Below are 25,776 nucleotides of genomic sequence, written 5' to 3'. Positions count from 1 at the left end.
TTTGTTGCTGTAACTACAAATTCAAGATTAGTCTCTACTATGCAAATCCATTTATCAACAACTTCCAGAAACACTGCCGGCTGCTTTTGGCCTCAGCTCGTCTGAGATGGACTGACACAAAGTACACTGACTGGTCCACATCTTATATAGTTTTTGAAAGTAAAGAGGAAATGGATCCCCAAGATTGTTTCCAGCGCAAAGGTCAAAAGCAGGCATCTGTGACTGTAACTACACCGGGCCAGCGAAATGAATGGCCACCATTCATACAGATGTCTTGAAGGTTTATTTCTCTCTCTCTCTCTGTACTTCAGCAGATACTGTGAAAACTATAATAAATAAAGACGTACAAGTTTGAAAAACTCTCAATGACATAAGTATCATTGTAATGTCCGAAGCACATAGGCACAACAGAAATGGCTGGAATAAATTAACTTCAAATATATCACAAAATATCCATAATAGGGCACATTAAGAGTGTTTTACATAAACGTGAAACATATAAAAGGGAAGTTACCGTGTGCGCCACTTGGACCACATGTAGAATTATCACTGTGGAGTTGCATGCTCTTCTCTACAGCTCTGACCCATAATGCAACTGAACCATAATAAACCGACCCGGCCTCACATTTCGACCTCACATTTCCCACAATGCCCTCAAATCAGACCCTTATACTTCACAATAAAAGTCCCACAAAAGGAAATGCATTTTAACCAACACATTTTATCTTTAAGACATATTTTTAAACCCTTTAAACATCCTATTCATTGCATTTTAAATCACCTTTTAATGACTTTATGAACTTGAATGATTTTGAATTTGTATGAAACAAAAAACAAAACAAAAAAAATGTATCTTTCTTACCTCAGAAAACTGAGCAGCGACTCCTTGGAGTGTCTGTTAGTCCAACCAAATGCTGAACAAGACATTTTTAATGAACAAAACGTTCAAATAAACTGTCATTAAGTTAAAATACAGTACAAGGATCAAAGTTATGAGACCAAACCACAAAACTTTCTTTTTTATATCTATATAACGTTATATATAACTTTATTGACACGTTGCCGTGGATACGCATTGTTCTGCTTCTCTCCAGATGACGGCTCGCCTTGTTAGTGACCTGTCAATCAAAGGTAGCCACGCCCCCAAATCATATGATTCTTTATCTTCTATTTTCTTCTAAATGGGGCCATTATTAGAACTCTTAACATTAATAATGTCTTGAAGAAGATTTTTACTAGCGACTGAGACCATAGTGTTGCCCTAAAAAGATGTTCTGAGGTAATAAATCAAGTGAGAAGTTTTCAAATTTTGCATTGAAATTAATGGACAGATTGTTTTTGCAGCCAAACTTAGCGCCTCCTGCTAGAATTTTCGGTAGAATGCAGCTTAAGGCACTTCCTGGTTTGCCTCCCTGCTCAGACCTGGAGGTTGCCGCCTGGTACATACAGGTTTTGGAGCAATATATGTTGCCAACCAGTCAACATCCCTGCTTGTTTCAAAAAGACAAGGGCACACCACATCCTGCATGTGTTACAACAGCATGGATTCGAAGGAAAAGAGTGTGAGTACTAGACAGGTCTGCCTGCAGTCCAGACCTGTCCTATTGAAAATGCGTGGCACATTATGAAGCACAAAATACATAAACAACAACAATAAATAAATAAATAAATAAAGAATTTCACTTTCAAAACTTAAACAACTAGTGTCCTCAGTTATTTAACACTAACTGAGGGTTGTCAAAAAAAGGTGATGTAACACAGTGGTAAGTGTGCCCCTGTCTCAACCTTTCTGCAACATGGCAAGGTATGAATTTACAATAGAAAAGTTTGAACATCGTATATCTTGTCTAGTTTTCAAGTGAGTGTATGTCAAAAAGGAGTTAGGTACTTGTACTTTACTTGAGTATTTCCATTTTATGTAACTTTATACTTCTGCTTCACTACATTTTGAGGCAAATATTGTAGTTTTTCCGACACTACATTTAGCTGACAGCTTTATTTACTTTTGAATGCAGGACTTTTACTTGTAGTGGAGTAATTTCACAGTGTGGTATTAGTACTTTTACTTAAGTAAGGGATCTGAATACTTCTTCGACCACTGCTTATTTCAATAGAAGTACAAAAGTATCAGCATTAAAAAGTACTCATGCAGAATGGCCCTACTAAGATTGTTTTATATATTCCAAATATTTTATTGGATTATTATTATTCAGGCATTTATGTAAAGCAGCATTTTAACTACTACATAAACTGTTATGAGGTAATTAAAAGAAGTCTAATCAATTCAAATTGATCACATTTTTCATTTTAAATCTCGACCTGAAAAGTCAGCTAAATGTAGTGGATTAAAAAATACAATATTTTCCTCAAAATGTAGATATCAGCTCTCAAATTAAACTCGTATTAGCTTTTTTGTTGTTGTCATTATATTTGTCCAAACAAATGTACCTTTAGTTGTACCAGGCATTAAAATGAACAAGTAATTGAAGAAAACAATGGTCTAATACAGGGGTCTCAAACTCAAATTACCTGGGGGCCGCTGGAGGCAGTATCAAAATGACCAAAAGAAAGAAGACACAAAATTACTTAAAAAAAAGACACATAATGACAGAAAAAAACGAAATTACTTAAAAAGACACAAAATGACCCCAAAAAAGACACAAAATGACTGAAAAAACACTAAATTACTTTTAAAAGACACAAAATGACCCCCAAAATACACTAAATTACAAAAAAAGACACAGAATTATTAGAAAAAGACACAACATTTCTAAAAAAAAATAATTAAAAAAAAGACACAAAATTACAAAAAAAAGACACAAAATTACATTACATAACATTCCACACACAACATGGTAAAGTACCATTCAAACTCACATTAAACTTTCATATCAAGGTGAGGGCCACAAAATATCGTCACGAGGGCCACAATTGGCCCGCGGGCCGCGACTTTGAGACCCCTGCTGTAATATGTTTTTCCATGAGTGTAAATAGTTTGTAACAGCGCCACCTGGGGGCAGCGGAGAGAAGAGCTCACTTCCACCATCATGTGTCACCAATGACAAAATATGCGCTGTTTGGTGTTAATTAATAGTGACATCACAAGCTAACAGGAAGTTAAATACTATAAATATCTCACCTCAATCACATGATTACACCTCAGCGGAAGGCGCCGTTGCTTGGCAACCGAGGGCCCAAACAAGCGCGAGCAGTATCAGAGGAGCTGGTAACACGATTAGACACCCGACATACTAATATTTCATTTAATTAAAGCTGAATCATTTGATAGCTCTTTCAGATATGCTCTATTAATTTGACGCACTAATCAAATGGCAGGCAAGAAGAAAGAAGCGAGTCTGCAGGTTGGACAAACAACATGGCGCCTCCTTTATGTTTTAAAGTAACTTTATGTTATGAAGCTCTCATATTAATTAATTTTATTCTTATACAGGCGTCTGTCACAAACCAGGAGCAATGGGAGGAGATGCTTTCAACCAAAGGTTTAACAGGTAAGAACTGTGCTTTCCATACTGTTTGGTCAACTTTGAAATGTCTGTAATGTAATGCAAAAAAAGGGGTCTAAAAACAAGATAAAACACTAAATCTGAGGGAAATTATCTTGCTGCATGGACAGATAATTTCAATTGACAAGATTTCTTAAATAAAGATTGTTAGAAATAAGCATGTTGAACGCTTAAAATAAGAAATTACTCTTAAAACAAGATACATTATCTAACACTTCTAAATCTAAAGTTGTTGTTTTTTTATCTTGGTAAGAAACAAATAATGTGCAGTGCACTCTGCACGGGCCAGTTCATGGCTGCTTTCAGCATTAATATATCTTGTTTTAAGAGTTAATGTCTTATTTTAAGCGTACAACATGCTTATTTCTAGATTTAATAATCTTAATCTAAGAAATCTTGTCAAATGAAATGATCTGTCCATGCAGCTAAAATAGAAGATCATTTCCCTCAGATTTAGTGTTTTTATCTTGTTTTTAGACTACCCTTTTTTGCAGTGCATACAGATGAATTTCATTAAAAAAATGTAATCTAATCTGAATATTTAAGGATTACTTTTAATTACTTCTAAATCAAACATTGGAAATGTATAAACAATTTTTCTATCCTGTGAGACTATCCTTTTTTTTGTCTTTTATTTATTTATATTTTTGGTATCTGTTTGTATGTTGTGTATGGACTCTTATTTGTACTGTACAAGTGTTGCATCATGTCTTGTGATACATGTTTGTCAGTGTCCATGACTGAATATGTGTTGTGACTGTATTGACTGGTGTTGTTGTTGTTGTTGTTATTGTTGTTGTGGTTGTTTTTGTTTTGTTGATGATCTTGGAGAAGGGACATTTTGACTTAATGTTTGGACTCCAGGAAGAATAGCTATGCTAATGTGCTGGTGCTAATGGAGATCCAATAAATGAAATGTAAATGGGAAATAATGCAATTTATTCTAGAAAATGGACACAGACAGAAAATATCTTTAAATATCACAAAACCTTTTAAATGCAAATAAAATTGCCCTTTGAGTATTCAGCATCTACTGTTGGTTAAGTCAAAACCATACAAAAACAGTACTGGCACAAACCACAGGTGTATTCTGTGTATTCTAGCTACAACATGAAGGATGCTGTTTCTTTGTGTACATTTCTGTTACTGCTGATTTTTTTTTAAATGAAAAGCCAAATGGAAGATTTTGCTCTTGTAATGTAAGAGGGATACTTACACAAAATGTTTATCTTCAATGTTATTAAAAAGGTGGAAAAAACTCCCATTATCCCTAAATAATCATTAACAAACAAAAACAAATAGGCGATTAGTTAAGTCACCATGAACAAAACTGGCATTATCATTAAAAAAGTTTCATAATTAAAAAGATTGACATGTATAAAAGTTGGAATCAGGCATAATTAAATCATGACAATGTTACTGCCATCTAATTGTGCTTTATTTTCAAATGTAAGGCTGGATGATTATAATGACTTATATTATTAAATACAATTACATGTAATCTTTTACCACCCAACCCTGGCTAGGAATCAGTCCAATACTGTTATACAGTTATTTAAGAGAGAGAAAACCAGTGTGTGAATGATCTCTGTCACTCTCAGTGTAATTTATTGTATGCTGCTGCCCCACTGTGTTCACTGGGATTACTGCAGATTGAATGTTTACACCAGTCCACCTCTCTGTCTCTGTTCTAGTTGTAGATGTTTACCAGCAGTGGTGTGGGCCGTGTCGAGCTGTGGTTAGTCTCCTACGGAAAATAAAGAACGAACTGGGTGACGACCTATTGCACTTTGCCACAGTAAGTCTCAAGTGAACTTAAAATGTCAACAATTTAGATCAATCCTCTATGTTAACCCTCTATGGTAGGCATTATGATGCCAGTTAGGAAAAAACTGTTTGGAGTGTTTTGTTGTCTTAAAATAGACTAAATAAACAATTTTTTGGGGGGTTGGGGTTCATTGCCTGTTGCCATATGTGGAAATTATAAGCAAATAAGACATAAAGTTCACTATAATAGTAGACTATGGTATACTTTTGAACATTATATATATATATATATATATATACACACTACCGATATCTTATGCTGCCATGCTGATTCCATAATGTTATGTTGTTGCCTCAGGGCAGCAGTTGCATTTTAACAAGTTTCCATTATTTAATTAGAAAATAAATTGCATCAAACTATCGAAAATGAAGGTTTACTCTCCTATTAGTAGGAATATATTTTTTTGTGAAAAATGGCAAAGCTGTTTCCTTTGGAAAAGTCTGCAAAATAGGATTTCAATATTGAACCATTGACCCATTGAAATGAATGTCTTGAACAGTCTAAGTGTATGAAACTATCAAAAATTAAGGTTTACTCACATCTCAGTAGGAATATATTTTTCTCCAGATGGAAAAGGGCCAGGAAATGACGTTTTGAGTGATTTTTTGTGGCACAAAATGGCAAAGCTGTTTCCTTTGGAAAAGTCTGTAAAATAGGGTTTCAATATGACCTCCTGGAGGTCATGTGACAAATTAAAGCATTGCTATTGGTTCCCTATACTCTTCCTTCTTTTTTAAAGTATCACATCACTCAAAAACATTAGAAATTTGACAGGCCAAAAATGGGTATGTTGGGTATAGTAATAGCCTGAACTTTACTTTACTGCAACCAACGTCAAATATATCTTTGTTAAATTGTAAAGATCAAAACAAAATTATGATGATTGGTATGTTTTTGATCATTATATATATACCTAAACACACGCTACATATATCTCATGCTGCCATGATGATTCCTTAATAGTTCATTTTTCCCTTGAGGCAACATAGCAACTTTCCATAATGGTATGTTGTTGCCTCAGGGCAACAGTTGCATTTTAACAAGTTTCCATTATTTAATTAGAAGATAAATCGCATGAAACTATCGAAAATGAAGGTTTACTCTCCTATTAGTAGGAATATATCTTTTGTGAAAAATGGCAAAGCCCGGAGATCATGTAACAAATTACATCATTGCTATTGGTTCCCTATACTCTTCACTCTTTTTTAAAGTATTGCATCACTCAAAAAGATGCATTGTAGAAATTTGACAGGCCAAAAATGGGAATGTTGTCTGAGGGAAACACTGTACCATAGAGGGTTAAAAGTAATATCTGTGAGTGGCAGGCAGCCTTAAACTTGTTTGTGTTGCAGGCCGAGGCAGACAGCATTGATGCTTTGGAGAAATATCGTGGTAAATGCGAGCCCACCTTCCTCTTCTATGGGGTGAGTGTGTGTGTGTGTGTGTGTAGAGCATATACTGTGTGTCTGCCTGCTTGTCCAATAAAATGTGTTTATGCTTCAGCATATATGTGAGCCATCAGCTCTTTGTTTTGTCTCCTTTTGTCCTTTTTTATTCAATTTCTGTCTTAATATTTTCCACTCGTTATTTCTACAGTAATCTGTTGATTTAGTCTCTTTCTCCCTTTTATTCTGACTCTACAATGCTTAGAGGTGGAAGGATGTAGGCCAGGAAATAAAGATGTGAATAGAGTCGTGATCTCTCCGGAGGTGATGCAATATCCTGCCCATTATTTCATTTGTATTATTCATTCTCTTTTATCCGAACTGTGCTCATTCCTGAACCTGTGCTCCTATTTTTTATTATATTTTTTTGACTCATGGGGTTTTTGTATCTAGCTTACAGTACCCTTCTGTAGTCAAAGCATCTGTGGAAGTCAACACTTTACTTAAAGAAATACTCAAAGGATCATTTATATATCGATTTCTCGCCCCGTTACCTTTAATTCTTGAAGAAAAACTTTCTCACATGCCTCCATGGTGAACAAGGAATCAGCAGACAGAGAAGATCTTTGACGAATTGAAGTAAAAGGGGCACATTAAACAAAAGCAAAACTATATCAAAACATCAGTTTACTAACTCTCACATAACTTGTGCAGTATATCCAAGTTTTGGATTCTTCATTCACACGATTCTGTGTTGACTTTGTTTTTCTCACATGCCTCCACAGTGAATGAAGAATCCAAAAACTGGAAGATTTTTGATGAATTAAAGAAGTGGGGGCAGTGTTTAACAGCATACGACTGGATCAATTAAACTTGGATTATACTGCCGCAAGTTATGTGAGAGTTAGTAAACTGATGTTTTGATATAGTTTTGCTTTTGTTTAATGTGCCCCTTTTACTTCAATTCGTCAAGGATCTTCTCTGTTTGTGGATTCCTGGTTGACCCTGGAGGCATGTGAGAAAAGTTTTCTTCGAGAATTAAAGGTAACGGGGTGAGAAATCGATATATAAATGATCCTTTGAGTATTTCTTTAAGTAAAGTGTTGACTTCCACAGATGCTTTGACTACAGAAGGGCACTGTAAGCTAGATACAAAAGAGTAGACTAGAGTCAAAAAAATATAATAAAAAATAAGAGTATATTTTCAGGAATGAGCACAGTTCGGATAAAAGAGAATGAATAATACAGAATCGGTAATTGATGTACAAATGATATGTTTGGGCGTGAAGTAATCCTTAAAATGGTAATCAAAGAGTGTTGTTGTTGTTGTTGTTGTTGTGTGATGAACAGGGTGGGGAGCTGGTGGCGGTGCTGCGAGGCGCTAAAGCTCCTCTTCTTCAGAGGATGATTGTGGAGGAACTGGGCAAGGAGAAGTTGGTCCTGGAGCAAGGAGGAGAACGCAGAGCGGTGAGCAGTAAGACACACACACACACACACACACACACACACACACACACACATTGATTCACATGCAACGTCACCCATTCATACATTCGTACAGTCATGGAAAAAATGATTGGGCCCTTGTTTTCTTCAATTTCTTGTTCATTTTAATGCCTGCTACAACTAAAGGTACATTTGTTTGAACAAATATAATGATAACAACAAAAATAGCTCATAAGAGTTTAATTTAAGAGCTGATATCTAGACATTTTCCATGTTTTTCTTAATTAATGGTTTTCGATTAATCATCTTATCAGCTGTTTTTTGGCATTTAGTTGTACATTACAATGAACAAGAAATTGAAGAAAACAATGGTCTAATATTTTTTTCAATGACTGTATATATAAGTGCTGCCCTTACTAGGGTTTGTCATATTTAGTTCTTTTGTAATGTTTGTTATGCTTTTCTTATAATATATATACATATATTGATTTCATAAAAAGATTGGCCTATTTTATTTCATAGGCTATTTTTATTTAAAATATTATTTTTATTTAAACGTGCAAATGCCAAAATATAGCTCATAAGAGTTTAATTTAAGAGCTGATATCTAGACAGTTCCCATGGTTTTCTTGATAATAACCAAAATCATTATCAATAGAACCATGGAAAATGTCTAGACATCAGCCCTCAAATTAAACTCTTATGAGCTATTTTTGTTGTTACCATTATATTTGTCCAGACAAATGTACCTTTAGTTGTACTAGGCATTCAAATGAACAAGAAATTGAAGAAAAACAACAACAAAAATTGAAGCTGAAACAATAGGGCCTTTTTCACAGCAGAGATTTTGATTTGTCATAGTTGGAAAAGTACCAGTGCTGCTAATAACATTAACAATGACTCAGTTGTGTCTGTGTCCATGACCCTGAGACTGAAAAAGTGATTTTATTAGTTTTGCAGACTACTGTGGCATGTCTGAATACCTTCCTGTTAGTCAACTCATCAATAAGTCAACTGAGTGAAAATTAATCAGCAACTAATGTTGTTTCTTTTTTTTTATTCTGAACTTTTATATACAAAAGACAACTGAAGACAATAAACCCAAGTCGAAACCACCAACCACAATACACTCGCCAGCATACACACAGACAGAGAAAAGAGACTAAAAAAGTTGCCAAGACAAACTGTACAGACAAACACACTCATAAATCAGCATAAATCAAGTTGCAGTCCAAGTCCATTGGATGCAAATGAAAACCAAACATTATCTGGTTCCAGCTTCTCAAATATGAGCATTTACTGCTTTTCTTCGTCCTAAAAGAAAAGAAAAAAATCTTTTTTGCACTGTTGGTCAGACAAAACAAGCTCTTTGTAGAAATCACCCTACCAAGATAACCATTTTCACTATTTTATGACTAAATCAAACAATTAAATTGAGATAATAACTGGCAGGTTAATGAATATTACAATAATCAGTAGCTGCAGCTGTACTTTAGTCACACAAAAAAGTATGTATGCAAGTTGTTTTTTACTAAACCCAAATTTAAGCAATATTGACCTATTATGGATATGTTTTCTGATATGAGTTGAATTAATGCTTTTTTTATGGATGTATAAAAACAGAAAACAGGTGATTTAGAAATGGTGTTAGCTAATTATTTTTCATTTATTTATGGTCTGCAATTGACTGATACTGAACATTAACTGTTTATTTAGCCTTTTTTTAATCATTTTTTATTTTCTCAGCCCCTTTTTCATTAATGGTTGAGAATGTAATACCTTGTCTATTTATATGTAGTTATTTGAGTATATTTATATGTATAATAAAGCAAAACATTCTTTAATAAAAGGTATTTATTTTAGAAAGCATCCTTCTGGGTAGCTTTGTGTAGTCATATGGGAGAAATAAGTGTACAATCCACATAGATAGGGTCTATTTTCATTCCAGATCAAAACATTCATTATATTGGCAGCAATAGTAGCAATCTATGAATGTTTCCTCTTATTTTCCTCTTAATTGGTACCGGTCTCAGAGAGCCTTTATCGTTTAGGCTCCAATTCATGTTGAGTGTTTTATATATATATATATATATTTCATATATATATATATACATATATATATATATATATATATATATATATATATATATATATATATATATATATATATATCCTTTATTTAACCAGGTAAAAGTCTCATTGAGATTAAACAATCCAACCTGGCCAAGAAAGCAGCATAAAAAGAGACAAGTTACAACATTTAAACACAGTTATCATAAACAATTAAATACAAATACAACATTACAACAACACTGAAGGAGCCTCAGTAGAGACTTATAAGGAGCAATCACACTGACCAAGGGAAGAGATTTCTTTGTCCTTTAGAATCGATTTGAATTCACAGATTGTGATCAATTCAGATAATTTAAATTCCTTTTGCAGATTGTTCCATGATAAAGGGGCGTAACTAGAAGCTTTCTTACATAACTCAGTTCTCACTCTTGGCACCAGAATCTGTACAATATTTTGCGAGCGTAGACCATGTTGAGTTTTGTTTCTACACATGTATTTACACAGGTAAGAGGGAAGCAACCAAAGAATAGATTTATAGATAAAAACTAACCAATGAGAGAGCCTGAGAACATACAAAGACGGCATTTCAGCCGTGGCATACAGATATAATGATGCGTACGATTTCCCAAACCAGTAATGAAACAGAGCACAATGATAAACACAGTCCAACTTCTTAAGGCTCTGATTAGTTGCATTCATATAAAGCAGATCACCGTAGAAAGTTGCAGTAATCAAATATTTCTTTGACCGATAGGAGAAACAAGATTTGTTTCTGAAAAAGAATCCTAATTTTAGTTTCAGTTTTGTCACAAGGCTTTCAATATAGGGCTGGGCGATATATCGATATAAAAAATATATATTTTTAAATGTGATATGGAATTAGACCATATTGCATATACCGATATAGTTCAAATATTTCTTTATATATAAATGCTGCCCTTACTAGAGGTTTGCCATATGTAGTTTTTTTGTAATGTTCGTTATTTTTTTCTCATATCAATACATTTATTTCATAAAAAAATTAGCTGAATTTATTTCATAGGCTATTATTATTTAAGTTTTTTTTTTTATTTATTTAAATGTGCACTTTGTGGAGCTATGATTAAAAAAGGTACTGCTGTTGTTATCCCGTATTTATGTTCTCTTAAATAAACGGTTTCAATAAAACTACTTGTGACATGTCATATTTGGCTTTGACTGAACATTTGCTCTCACTTTGCGACAAAAATATCGGGATATATATATCGTATATCGATATTCAGCCTAAATATATCGGGATATGACTTTTGGTCCATATCGCCCAGCCCTATTTCAATATGGGGTTTAAATAACAGCTTCTGATCAATAGTGATCCTTAAATATTTATAAGCTGTTACCCTTTCAATTTGATTACCTTGTACTGTCTTATTTTAGCAAATTGGATGTCAAGTCTTTACCATTTGAAAAGATCATGGATCATTTTTATGTGATTTTGTCCATCAGGTTAAAGATGACGGTCTGGTGGATGATGAGAGGAAAGAGGAAGAGGAGACACCACAGCAGTCCGAGAATGAAGACAGCATAATTGGTACTGTGGCAACTGTATAATTAAATTAGCTGTCAATTTAATTTGTCATTAGTAATATTGCTGGTAATGTTGTCATTACCGTGATTACCACTGTTGTTCAGCAGCGTCATCACGATTCTGTTCACAATTTCATCTGCATTACTGATCATCACTCAAGCTGTTCTTCTCTCCTCTAGTTCCTGCCAGTAAGTCCTACACAGTTGCTCTCATCAAACCAGATGCTGTTGCTCACGGCAAGGCAAATGAGATCATTATGAAGGTACACAAAGAAACACTGCTCACACTCTGAGAAGACGAGATTGTCTCAAGCTTTCCTGCTGACATTAGTTCATTATCCTGACATCACCCCCCCCCCGGCTAGATTCAAGACGCTGGGTTTGAGATCCTGGCCCACGAGGAGCGCACGCTGACAGAGGCAGAGGCTCGAGATTTCTACCAGCACAAAGCAGAAGAGGTATGATGAGAATAAAATAGAATAAAAGCAAAAAATGGCACAAAGAGATAAGACTCAGGGTTCGTACGGGTGCTTGAAATCCTTGAAAATGCTTGAATTTAAATGTATTTTCAAGGTTTAAAAAGTGCTTGGATTTTGGATAAAGTGCTTGTAAATGCTTGAAATTCTTACTGTATTCTCTCTATTCTCTCTATTTTACTGTGGGGGCCAAGGAGGGGCCAGTGTTTAATCAGAGGGGCACAATAAAGAACGGCAAATATGATATTTAAGCATTTAAAACCTTTATTTTAGCCTATTTAAAAATGTCATTTAAGTATATTTGGAAGACACAAATACATTGATTGAAACAATGAGACTTACCAACAATAACAATTATTTTCGTAAGACAATGACATTTGTCATTTTTGTGCACAATTACTTTTTTTATTTTGAAAGTGCAGTGCAGTGAGAATTATCTTTTTTTCTATATACATGAGCTTTTATTGCACAATTAAACTATTATACAATGTACACATTCTGGGTTCCTTTTCTGTATAATGAGATATTGTTTGAACAAAATATAGGTGAGAATTGTTCTGTCGTTCATCGTTATAAATTGATCATTTTATTATTAATTTGACACAGGGGCCACAGCAGGGGCCAAGGGCTGCTTCACAGGGGCAGTGGCCCCTGGAGGCCCCTGTGTAGAACCACCACTTTGTATTTCTCTTGCAATCTGACTATATCCATCTATAGACTATAGATAATCACATGTTCAATGTAAAAATAATGAGTAGCCTATCTGAAATGAAGACCGTTCCTCCTAAAAGTGTAATACCATCACTGTTGGTATGGTTGAGTGAAATCTCCCCCTTTTAGTATGTAAGTACTCATCTAAAACATGCAATTTACATGGGTTTCTTGATGATGATTTTGTTATTATCAAGACAACCATGGAAAATGTGTAACGAAGCCTCAGATGACGTGGTTGAGACTACGTTCCCAGTACTACGCGTTGCAATAGAACAGTGGCTTTAAATTAATTTAGGAGAAATCTACATGTGGAAATGGATCAAATATAGTAAAATATTTTCCCACTATTCTGAAAGAAGACATGTTATATCCCAAAACCTCAAAATTGACCACTGCATGAAAAAAAACAACAACAAAACAAAGACTAAACATTTGACAGATGCTCATGTCTGTTTCTCATTGCAGAGATTAAGATGCTAGTCAAACTGCTGATTAGTGCGGCGTGTGTTTATGAGGTTAGTCTGGGCCATTTAAATTCTAAGTGGGCATCCTAATGGGAGAGCAGTCATGACCGGTGCAAAAATCATTCCAATTAGTTTGCAATACATCACACTTCCATCTGCATTTCTGTACGGGGCTCAAAATAGATCTGCAGTGTAAGCAGCTTTTTTTTTTTTTGCTTATCGCGCGGTTTGTGATGAGACTAAATGATCAGAGATTCAGAAACAAAAAGGGTGGCTAGGTGAAGCAATAATGGAATATTATCGCCTGTGTACTGTATTTGTATATGTATATACCGTGCAGTGATGGAAGAAGTATTCAGATCCTTTACTTAGGCAAAAGTATTGGTAACACTTTACAATAACCTTCATGTATAAATAATAAACAGATTATTAATGTTTAATCATCATTTATAAACCGTATATAGGCCATTTAGAATGGTAAATACATAATTTATTAATGTTTAACTAACTATATTATTTATAAATGACAAATAGATGGTCTATTAATGTAAGTTTATAGTTATTTTACCATTAACAAACAATTCAATTATAATTCATAGTTTATTAATAGTTTTACTTGCACTCATTTTAACATTTTTAACACCATATTAAGTATGATAATGATTTTGAAATGATTCATATACCTTTAAGAAATTTGTTGAAAACATTTAAAGATTAAATATGTATAGCACTTTGTAAATGGTTAATAATTGGTTTATAAACCATCTATAAACATTACTTAGTTGGTTATTGTAAAGTGTTACCAAAGTATTAATACCACACTGCAGAATTACTCAGATACAAGTAAAACTCCTGCATTCAAAACTTACTGAAGTAAAAGTACTCGTTATGCAGAATAAACCCACTCAGACTGTTTTATATATTCTAAATATATTAGAATATTTGTATTGAGGAATTTTTGTAAGCAGCATTTTAATTTTCTCAAGATAGCCTCATTTTAACTACTTAATATACTGTTATGAGGTCTAACTATTTAAAAAATCATATCACTGTAAATGTAACATGATATTCATGTAACTAAAGTAAACAAACAAACAAAAAAGTGACTGAAAACGTCAGCTAAATGTAATGTAGTTATGCAGAATTGACCCACTGAGATTCCAGTAAATATTCCAAATATATTATAAGATTATTTTGACTGATGTATTTATGTAAGCAGCGTTTTAATTTTGTAAAGATAGGGCTCCTTTTAACTACTTAATATACTGTTATGAGGTTTAATGGAAAACATGTCTTATATAACATGTTATTCATGTTAAATCTCGACCTGAAAAGTAACTAAAGCTGTCAGATAAATGTAGTGGAGTAAGGAGAACAATAGTTGCCTCAAAATGTAGTGGAGTAGAAGTATAAAGTTACATTAAATGGAAATACTCAAGTAAAGTACAAGTACCTCTAAATTGTGCTTAAGTACAGTACTTGAGTAAATACACTTAGTTACTTTCCACCATTAATGCCTTGTTATTCATACTAATTTTCCTCTCTTTCTTGTAAATTTAAGATGTGATTCAAGACTTGAAAAGACGTTTCTGGTTTTATGTGTTGATTGTATTAATTAACATGTGTATGTTCTTGTCTGTCTGTGTGTGTGATGGTGGTTTGTAGGCTTGCTTTGAGGACTTGGTGCAGTTTATGTCTGGCGGACCGTCCCATATTCTGGTACTGTCTCAGGTTGAGGGCTCATCTAATGTTGTCCCAGCATGGAGAGAGTTCATTGGGCCAGCAGATATAGAGGAAGCCCGGAGAGAAAACCCAGAAAGGTTAGTTACTGGGAATAATACTTCAGTTCAGAAAGGAATAGAGTAAATATTAACCCTCTATGGTACGCGTTATGATGCCAGTTAGGACAAAAATGTTTGTTTTGTCTTAAAATAGACTAAATAAACATAATGTAAAGAAATTTTACAATTATTATTATTTATTTATTTATTTTTACCTTAAGTTTTTGGGGTTTGTTGTCCGTAGGCAACATTGTACCATAACGGTGCGCAAGTGAAAAAGAAAGTTTTTTAAATTAATTTTAACATAATTTATTTAATAAACATGTGTAAGAGATTCAGTAGCTTCAACAGGGTACAATACATAACATTTTAAATTTAAAAACATTATAAAAGGAGTTTTTTTAACCGGTTGAATGTTGCCTGTAGGCACCATTGAACCAACGACCCATTGAAATTAATATCTTCAACAGTCTAAGTGTATGAAACTATCAAAAATGAGGAATATCAGTAGGAATATATTTTTTTCCAGATGGAGTTGTCAGGAAATGACGTTGTGAGTGATTTTTTGTGGCACAAAATGGCAAAGCTGTTTCCTCTGTAAAAGTCTGTAAAACAGGGGTTTCAATATGGCCTCCTGGAGGTCATGTGACAAATTAAAGCGTTGCTATTGGTTCCCTATACTCTTCCCTCTTTTTTAAAATATCGCATCACTCAAAAACATGCATTGTAGAAATCCGACAGGCCAAAACTTACAGGCATTACCGTACCATAGAGGGTTAATAACGGCTTTAAAACAGTAAGATATGGTATAATGAAAAGATAAATTCCTGTCTTTGTAAAGAAGAACTTTTGTTTACAGCGTAGACATTTATTCATGCACTGTTGATCGGGACAGTGTGAAACAATCCCAGGCTTAAGTCTGTGAAAGCAAATAAACAGCACATTCTCGCCTGCACCGTCAGACACACCCAAACATTCTGCTTCTCTCTGGTTGAGCTCCAGCCGAGCCACCATCTGCTCTGCTCTCCTTTCTCCCCCCTGGCTTCCTGCAGCTTGCGGGCACAATACGGCACACAGACACTGTTCAACGCCGTGCACGGTAGTGAGGACATGGACCACGCCAGCAGGGAGCTCGCCTTCTTCTTCCCCAACTTTAGGACGGCCTCGCTAGCAGAGCAGGATGGGGAGGAAGAGCGTGTGGAGAGGACACTGGCTCTCATCCGGCCTGACGTTGCCAGAGAAAACAGAGGTGGGGCGCGTGCCAAATACACAAGTACACACGTGTGCGAGCGCAGATACACACACAAAGGTGGCTGGTATTGACACGGTGGGACTGCTTCTTGATTCACACTGCAAAGGTGTTGAATGAGGGAATTGATTCCTGCAGAAAAATTGATTACTTTCAAATTGGAATATGGCCATCTTTATTAAAATTGTCAGTTATGCCAGTTTATTGTTACATCCAGATAAAACTATTGGGGGATAATACAATGCAAGACTAAACCAAAGCTATTTCAATAAAAAAGAAACATTTAAACTTTAACAAAGGAATGATGTATTGCAGGGCTGTTGTATCACACTGCATTAACTACCTGTACCTAATAAACTGGCACCCAGAACAAGACTCAGCACCATGGGAGACAGGGCTTTCTGTGGAACGCCCTTCCTGACTCCCTGAAGGCACCACAGTCCATAGACACTTTTAAAAAAGGACTAAAAACTTTCCTTTTTAGCAAAACCTTTGGTTCCTCCCATCCAGATGTTTTTTAGATTGTGTATGTACGTATGTATATATGTATACTTTTTATTTATTTTTTTTAGCTGTTTTATCCTTTTTAATCATTTTTATCATAAGACTGTTATGCTTTTAACATGTACTGCCCTACAAAGTCTAACTGCAGTACCTACACAAGGGGTGAAACTGAGAAAAACTGCTGTAAAGTTTTTTTTAACGTTTTTAAACTGGCCAGCCAAATGGGTTACAGGTAGGAAAGTGATATGACACCTATTTCTACATGTATTGATGATTTTAATTTTTATGCTCAAAAATCATGGCAATTTATTTGACCTTCGACCCCAAAAATGTAGTTACTGCACTCTGATTTTGCATTGCTGTCTGTTGAGTGCATTACAAATAAAATGTATTATTAATGTTACTATTAAATTAGTGCATATTTTATTGTTCTGCAGAGGAGATCTTGACTCAAATCCACAAGTCAGGCTTCAGCGTGGCTCTCCAAAGAGAGGTGATGTTGAGCGAAGAGCAGGTCCGACAGTTTTACTTCCAACACGTTGAGGAGGAATACTTCCCTGCCCTGCTCCGAAGCATGACCAGGTAACGGTCAAGGTTATAAATGCTTTACAATAATCTAAGTAGTAGTATGTTACTGCAGAGATACATCTAACATGTGTGTCTGTACAGTGGTCCAGTGCTAGCTCTGGCTCTGGCCAGAACAGGAGCTGTGGAAAACTGGAAGAACATCCTCGGTCCTACAGACGTTAATAAAGCCAAAGAGGAGAGTCCTGAAAGGTCAGTGATGTGTGTGTCTGTTCATTTACACAATTAAATGAGTCCAGAGAAGTCACTGTGGAGTAATTACCAATATGTGCACAAAAGCGCTTGAGTTTTAACTATGAATCCATCAGTCAGCTTGTTTAAGATCTCTGTATTTGTCTTTTGACCTCTTTTTAATATTGTCAGGGTTTGCAGGTTATTAAAAACAAATGTTTGATTAGGAAAGTGAAGGCACACTAGATAGATAGTTATCAATAGATAACAGTTTCTCTGACAGTGGTGCAGTCACAAGACTAAGTTTTTCGTGAAAGACAATCTTAAAAGTGTCGAAAATCTAGCTGAAGTAGAAGCAGATAGGGCTGGGCAATATAAAAAATGTATCGATATATTTTTAAATGTGATATGGAATTAGATCATATCGCATATATCGATATAGTTTTTTAAAAACTTCTTTCCCTACAGTCTTTTAATGCCTGGTACAACTAAAGGTACATTTGTTTGGACAAATATAATGATAACAAAAATAGCTGATAACAGTGTAATTTCATAGCTGATATCTAGACATTTAACATGATTTTGGTTATTATCAAGAAAACCATGGAAAATGGCTCGATATCAGCTCTCAAATTAAACTCTTATGAGCTGTTTTTTGGCATTTAGTTGTCCCAGGCATTAAAATGAACAAGAAATTGAAGAAAACAATGGTCAAATAATACTGCCCTCACTAGGGTTTGTCATGTTTAGTTCTTTTGTAATGTGCGTTATTCTTTTCTCATATAAATATATTTATTTCAGAAAAAGATTGGCCTATTTTACTTCATAGGCTATTTTTATTTAAGATATTTTTTTATTTAAATGTGCACTTTATGGAGCTTTGATTTAAAAAAAAAAAAAAAAAAAAAAAGGGTACTCCTGTTGTTATACAGTATTTATATTCACTTAAACAGTTTCAATAAAACTACATGACATGTCATATTTGACTTTGACTGAACATTTGCTCTCACTTTGCTATAAAAATATTGCGATATATATCGTATATCGATATTCAGCCTAAATATATGGGGATATGACTTTTGGTCCATATCGCCCAGCCCTAGAAGCAGACAGGTTGGTGAGAGTGAAGAAGAGTACGATAAATTACACCACTTCATCCAAAAACTAAATCCAGGAAACCATCAAATATTAGGTCATCTTTATCATCTTTATCTGAGAGCTAACAGTCTGATCACAGCTGTTAAGATGACTTCAGTATCCCTCATCAGTCTAAGAGCCCAGTTTGCTGTGGAGAACGAGCCCATCAACCAGCTGCACGGCAGTGAAAGCCACGAAGAGGCAGAGAGAGAGATCGACTTCTTCTTCCCCAAACAGCAAACACTGGCAGTGATCAAACCTGACGCCATGGAGGAGCACAGAGGTAGCTAAAAGTAATGAAATTAAGGTAGAATTACATAGATAAAAGTAATGACGAAACTATTTTTATTATCAGCTAAAAGAAATGGGTAAGATGGTTGAAAAAGTGAGCTTGAAGAATATTGAAGGTTCAATTGTATGAAAAAATGAACAATGTCCACTTTTTAACAATAATGTAATACATTTGGAATTTAAAGGTACATCTAAAAAAAAATTGAATATTGTGAAAAAGTTCAATATTTTTGTCAATTATTTCAGAAAGTGAAACTCGTATATTATATAGATCCATTACACACAGAGTGAAATATTTCAAGCCTGTATTTCTTGTAATTTTGATGATTCTGGCTTAGAGATAATGAAAACACAAAACTCAGTGTATCAGAAAATTAGAATATCACATAAGATCAATAAAAAAAGGATATTTTAAACACAAATGTCAGGCTTTTGAAAAGTATCTTAATTTCTATACATCAATACTTCGTTGGGCTCCTTTTGTATCATGAATTATTGCATTAATACTTGGTGGCATGGAGGAGATCAGCCTACAGCACCATGTTGCTTTTATAGCAGCCTTCAGCTCATCTGGTGTCTCTCACCTTCCTCTTGACAACAGCCCATAGACTCCTATGGGGTCATTGAAGCAGCTTTTGGTACCTTTGCCAATGTGGGCAGGTGCCAAGTCCTGCTGGGAAATGAAAGCAGCATCTCCAAAGAGCTTGTAGAAGCATGAAGACTCTAAATGTCCTGCTAGATGGCTGCTATGTTGACTGTGGACTTCAGAAAACATAGTGGAGCAACAGCAGCAGAGGACATGGACCCAAACCACCATTGACCCAGGACCAGCAGATTACACTGACCAGCAATATTCTAGTTTTATACTGAGACACTGAGTTTTGTGTTTTCATTATATCTAAGCCAGAATCATCAAAATTACAAGAAAAACAGGCTTGAAATATTTCACTCTATGCGTAATGGATCTATATCAGGGATGGCCAACTTAAATGCTGCAGGGGGCCACAGTTTTTCATGTTCACTACCACAGGGCCACATATAGGACCGTGCACTTAACCAGATATGATGAAACTGCAATTTTAAATATGTTTACAATGCATTAACTTAACATATTTCATGCTCAAATGCATGTATAACAGTATAAATAGGAATACAAAAGGTTTGAAGCAAATAAAAAATAACCACTTACTGTGATTTTTATTTTATCAGTGAAAGAACAGCAGACCAACATTAATTGCAAGAAGTAATTTTGTGCATTTTTACACTGCACTTTTCATGAGATTTCATGCTCAAATGCATGTAGTTGTACTGAGGGCCACTTCAAGTGAGGGTGCGGGCCGTATATATTATGTACGAGTTTCACTTTCTGAAATGATTGACAAAAAACATTGAACTTTTTCATGATATTCTAATTTATTGAGATGTATTATTGAGTTTATCACACATACTGTTTTCTATTCGCTCCAACAGAAAAGATTTTGCAGGAGATCAGAGGAAGCGGTTTCTCTGTGACGCAGCTGAAGAAGACGGTGCTTTCAAGGGAGATGGCTGAGGAGTTTTACAAAGAGCACAGAGAAAAGCCTTTCTTCAACCAACTGGTGGAATTCATGTGCCGGTAAGTCTCTCTCTCTCTCTCTCTTAACAGCCAAGAGTGAAGGGCAAAGCGACCTTAGCAGACCTGCCCTAATTCCTGTTGCCGCTGGAAGTTTTAACAGCACTTTTAACATTAATCTTAGCTGCTTAATATCAAGGCAGCCTCAGGCAAGTGACTAGGAAGTCCATCTCAATTTCAGTCTTTGTTCCACGGCACATCTAGATTTCAGAGTTATCTTCCGCTCCGATTAGTCCCTTCACTTGGCTGTTACACAACTGCTTGGACACAATGGCAGAAAGATGTGTGCAGCTCGGCAATTCAGCCTGAGAAACCACCTTAGCCGTCACTATTCCTCAGGATCAGCGCAGGTTTAGCCTTAATTGAGGATTATAACAACTGTGGAATGTTACTACTGCTTAATGTTTTACTTTAAATCTATAAAATGTATTTAAGGATTAACCTAACACCAGGCTGAAAGGCAGTATTTGCATGTTATATAATCCATATTTTTACAGTAGCTCAGTTCTCTGCATGCAAAATGAAGCAAAATCCTGTCTGTTACATGAATATCCTAGAGCTGGGAGATATATCGATATAAAAGATGTATCGATATGTTTTTAAATGTGATATGGAATTAGACCATATCACATATATCGCTATAGTTAGATTTTTTTCTTTCTTTAAATGTAAATTCTGCCCTTACTAGGGTTTATCATATTGAGTTATTTTGTAATGTTTGTTATTCTTTTCTCATATATATTTCAGAAAAAGATTGGCCTATTTTATTTCATAGGCTATTTTTATTTAAGATATTATTTTATTTAAATGTGCACTTTATGGAGCTCTGATTTAAAAAAAAAAAAAAAAAAAAGGTACTCCTGTTGTTATACAGTATGTATGTTCACTTAAATGAACTGTAAATAAATAATACATATAAATAAAACTACCTGTGACATGTCATATCCGGCTTTGACTTTGACTGAACATTTTCTCTTACTTTGCGTTAAAAATATCGGGATATATATCGTATGTCGATATTCAGCCTAAATATATCAGGATATGACTTTTAGTCCAATCGCTACTTTAAATCTATGAAATGTATTTAAGGATTAACCTAACACCAGGCTGAAAAGCAGTATTTGCATGTTATATAATCCATATTTTTTTACAGTAGCACAGTTCTCTGAATGCGAAACTAATTTAAAATGATTGAATTAAACAGAATCCCATCTGTTACATGAATAACCTAGGGCTGGGCGATATATTGCTATAAATTGTATCGATATGTTCTTAAATGTGATATGGAATTAGACCATATTGCATATGTTGATATAGTTAAAAAAAAAATTCTTTAAATATAAATGTTGCCCTTACTAGGGTTTATCATATTTAGTTTGTCATGTTTGTTATTCTTTTTCTCAAATAAATAAACAAATAACCTAACACCAGTGAAAAGCAGTATTTGCATGTTATATAATACATATTTTTACAGCAGCACAGTTCTCTGAATGCAAAACTTATTTAAAATGATTGAATTAAACAGAATCCCGTCTGTTACATGAATATCCTGATATCGTTTGCTCCAGTGGGCCCTGTATGATGCTGGTCCTGACCAAGGAGAATGCAGTGGAGGAGTGGAGAGCCATGATGGGCCCCACTGACCCGGACCAGGCTAAAGAGACGTCCCCAGACTCTCTGAGGGCCCGTTTTGCCTCCGACATCCTCCAGAACTCGGTCCACGGCTCCTCAAATGAGCAGCATGCAGAGGAGAAGATCCGTTTTATCTTCGGCGACATCTGCTCAGACGCAGAGCTCACCGGTGATGGAGAGACTGACACAAGCGTTTTAGGTAATCATATGATGTGTGTGACAGCCATTTCCATCTGGCACGCCATCTGGTTCCAAGTAAATAACAAATTTTGATCTGATGATTTTGTTGGTTTTTACACCCTGTTCCTGCGATATCAAGCTATATTTCTCCAAGTGAAAAATACTGTACATTTCTTAAATTCCTTGCAGCAAAAGAGCAAGAGAGTTCTGCCGATGAAAACATGGGAATGTCAAGATCTCCAACGGAAGAAATGTCCAATAACCATCAGGAAGGTATGGAAGGAGTAAGAAGAAAGGATTACATGTTAGCGGTCCCTATTCAAGGACCCAGTCCTTCAAATCCTGCATTTCTAGACTGAATACATCATAAACAAAGGGCTGTTCCCACCTAAAGGCTAATGCAGTCACAATGAAAGAAAAATGATTAGACCATTGTTTTCTTCAATTTATTGTTCATTTTAATGAATTTAAAATATAGCTGGAGTAGAAGCAGATAGGGCTGGGCGATATATCGATATAAAAAATGTATTCATATATATTTTTAAATGTGATATGGAATTAGATCATATCGCATATATCGATATAGTTTTTAAAAAGTTCTTTCCCTACAGTCATGGAAAAATAATGAGACCATCCTTGTTTTCTTCAATTTTTTGATCATTTTAATGCCTGGTTCAACTAAAGGTACATTTGTTTGGACAAATATAATGATAACAAAAATAGTTAATGAGAGTTTAATTTAAGAGCTGATATCTAGACATTTTCATGGTTTTCTTGATATTGATTTTGGTTATTATGAAGAAAACCATGGAAAATGTCTAGATATCAGCTCTTAAATTAAACTCTTATGAGCTGTTTTTTGGCAAGAAATTGAAGAAAACAATGGTCAAATACTGCTGCCCTTACTAGGGTTTGTCATGTTTAGTTCTTTTGTAATATTCATTTTTCTTTTCTCATATCAATATTTATTTCAGAAAAAGATTGGCCTATTTTATACATCTGTTCAAATCTGTTAGAAACAATATATCACTTTATGATGCCACTCTTTTTTTGTTATTTATCAATCTTTTGATCTGCCACTATAATTTTATGCATTTAAACGGAAATACCTCAAGTTGAGGGCTTTCCTCACTCATTTTTAGGCGAGATTAAAAAATAGATTAATTAGATCAATTCATTACAGATCATAATTAATTAATCTCTCAATTGTTTTAATCTCTTGACAGCACTACATGTAATCAAACTGGAAAATCACAAATATGGCTGAAAATGTCCCGGGTGCTCCCAGAGGGTTAAACTTTGTCAGATGTTACAGTTTTTGCTGGAAAGCACAACACACTTTGGTCTTTGTGAGGCGAGAAGAGTTTTGTTTGTGGAGGAGATGCAGATTCGTCCAGAGCGTCTATGTTTAGGCTGCATCTTTCAAAAGGATCCATCTCCTGAATTGGGACACCGCAATTACTGCATTACGTCCTGGGAATTGAGAGTAGCGAGGAAGTACAGTAGATACATCTCTTGTTTGACAATTCAGATAGTTTCCATGAGCAAGAAGAGGCACCTCTTCTGATTCAGAGAAAAATGAGGCCATTGGTTTTCATAATGTCATCTGGAATGGAGATGTAAACGGCTCTTATGGTCTCTATGTCTGGAGAATGAAGTAAATCATAACATGCTGCATTGTTGAGGATCATTTCAATTCAAATGGGCAATACCTTCTTATGATTCAATTCTGTAGCAGTGAGAACGACAAAATGTTTCACCTTGATGAGTCCTGTGGATGATGAATTTGATCTAATACAGTTTTACTGCTTGCAGGATGTCTCTGTATAGCAGGGGTCTCAAACTCAGATTACCTGGGGGCCGCTGGAGGCAGTATCAAAATGACAACAAAGAGACACAAAATGACTGAAAAAAAACTCTAAATGACTTTAAAAAGACACAAAATTACAACAAAAAAAAAGACAAAATGACCAATAAAAAGACACAAAATGACCCAAAAAAGACACAAAATTACTGAAAAAAAGACACAAAATTACTGAAAAAAAAGACACAAAATTATTAGAAAAAGACACAAAATTACCAAAAAAAGACACAAAATTACTAAAAAATTAAAAATTAAAAAAAAGACACAAAATAACTAAAAATAGGACACAAAATTACCACAAAAAAAGACACAAAATTACCAAAAAAAGACACAAAATGACATTACATAACATTTCCACTTCTTCCGGTAACAACAACTCGGCAGATAATAAACGGTCCGGTAGCAGCTGCCTTTCTTTTTGTTAACGTCGTCATAGAAACAAGTGAAACAAAGCTCCAGCTTGCGCAATAAAGGGACCTTCCACACACAACACGGTTAAGTGCCATTCATATTAAACTCACATTAAATTTTCATATCAAGGTGAGGGCCACAAAATAACGTCACAAGGGCCGCAATTGGCCCACGGGCCGCGAGTTTGAGACCCATGCTGTATAGGGAATTCATTAATATGTGGTTGTTGTTGTTATCATTGAGAAGACTTGAGCTAACTTTCCTCTTTACTTCACAGGTGAGCCACATAGTTCTGATCCTAGCAGCCCACAGACTGAAGGAAGTGACGACCCAGAGCACTGAATCAGCACATTTAGTAGTTTCTCTTGTATTTTTGGATTATTTTGTAACAGTATGCATCATCTGTCCTCTCATGAATCATGAAATAAACACATATCTGACATTTACACACTCAATAGACATGGAGATGGTGGATTGTAGCACCCTATAATGTAATAATTTCCTGATGATGTAATAACGCCTGAAAATGAAATAAAATTTGCAATGATGTCAATCAAAAATGTAATAAAACCCAATAATGTAATAAAATATCCTGACTGATATTTGGGCCTGTCACGATAGTTACTATATTGACTTATCGTTCAATATTAGAAAAATGGACACAACAGTTATTTTCTGGACAATATATTGTCGTTTATATGCATCACTTTTTGTGTTGTGTTTTAAGTTATGCTGCAGATGTTTCACAGGCAGTACGAACTGACGAAAAAAAAACAACTATATTTCCCAAGCAGCCGTTATCAATTAATTAAAAATATATAAGGTAAAATAAATGATTGCAAAAGTATTCATACCCTTTAAAGTAACTGACCTAATTCAACAGAGT

The 25,776-nt window shown here is 34.9% G+C and overlaps 1 protein-coding gene across 1 annotated transcript; it reads left to right on the top strand.

The window, feature by feature from the left end:
- The first annotated feature begins 3,227 nt into the window (after positions 1-3,227).
- nme9 (NME/NM23 family member 9) lies at positions 3,228-25,472 on the top strand. The gene is made up of 17 exons (XM_059343434.1): positions 3,228-3,362; positions 3,452-3,509; positions 5,219-5,322; positions 6,705-6,776; positions 8,088-8,204; positions 11,739-11,823; positions 12,000-12,082; positions 12,185-12,277; positions 15,139-15,293; positions 16,307-16,503; positions 17,445-17,589; positions 17,677-17,784; positions 19,032-19,183; positions 20,662-20,806; positions 22,372-22,634; positions 22,805-22,888; positions 25,168-25,472. Exons 1-17 carry the CDS (start codon positions 3,330-3,332, stop codon positions 25,230-25,232), a joined length of 1,959 nt encoding a protein of 652 aa, XP_059199417.1. The 5' UTR covers positions 3,228-3,329; the 3' UTR covers positions 25,233-25,472.
- The last annotated feature ends 304 nt before the right edge of the window (positions 25,473-25,776 follow it).

The sequence above is a fragment of the Centropristis striata genome, chromosome 10 (assembly GCF_030273125.1).
Source record: "Centropristis striata isolate RG_2023a ecotype Rhode Island chromosome 10, C.striata_1.0, whole genome shotgun sequence".
Classification (NCBI taxonomy): Eukaryota; Metazoa; Chordata; class Actinopteri; order Perciformes; family Serranidae; genus Centropristis; species Centropristis striata.
The sequence above is the reverse complement of the archived record's forward strand: the minus strand, read 5'-3'. Positions and strand labels throughout refer to the sequence as shown.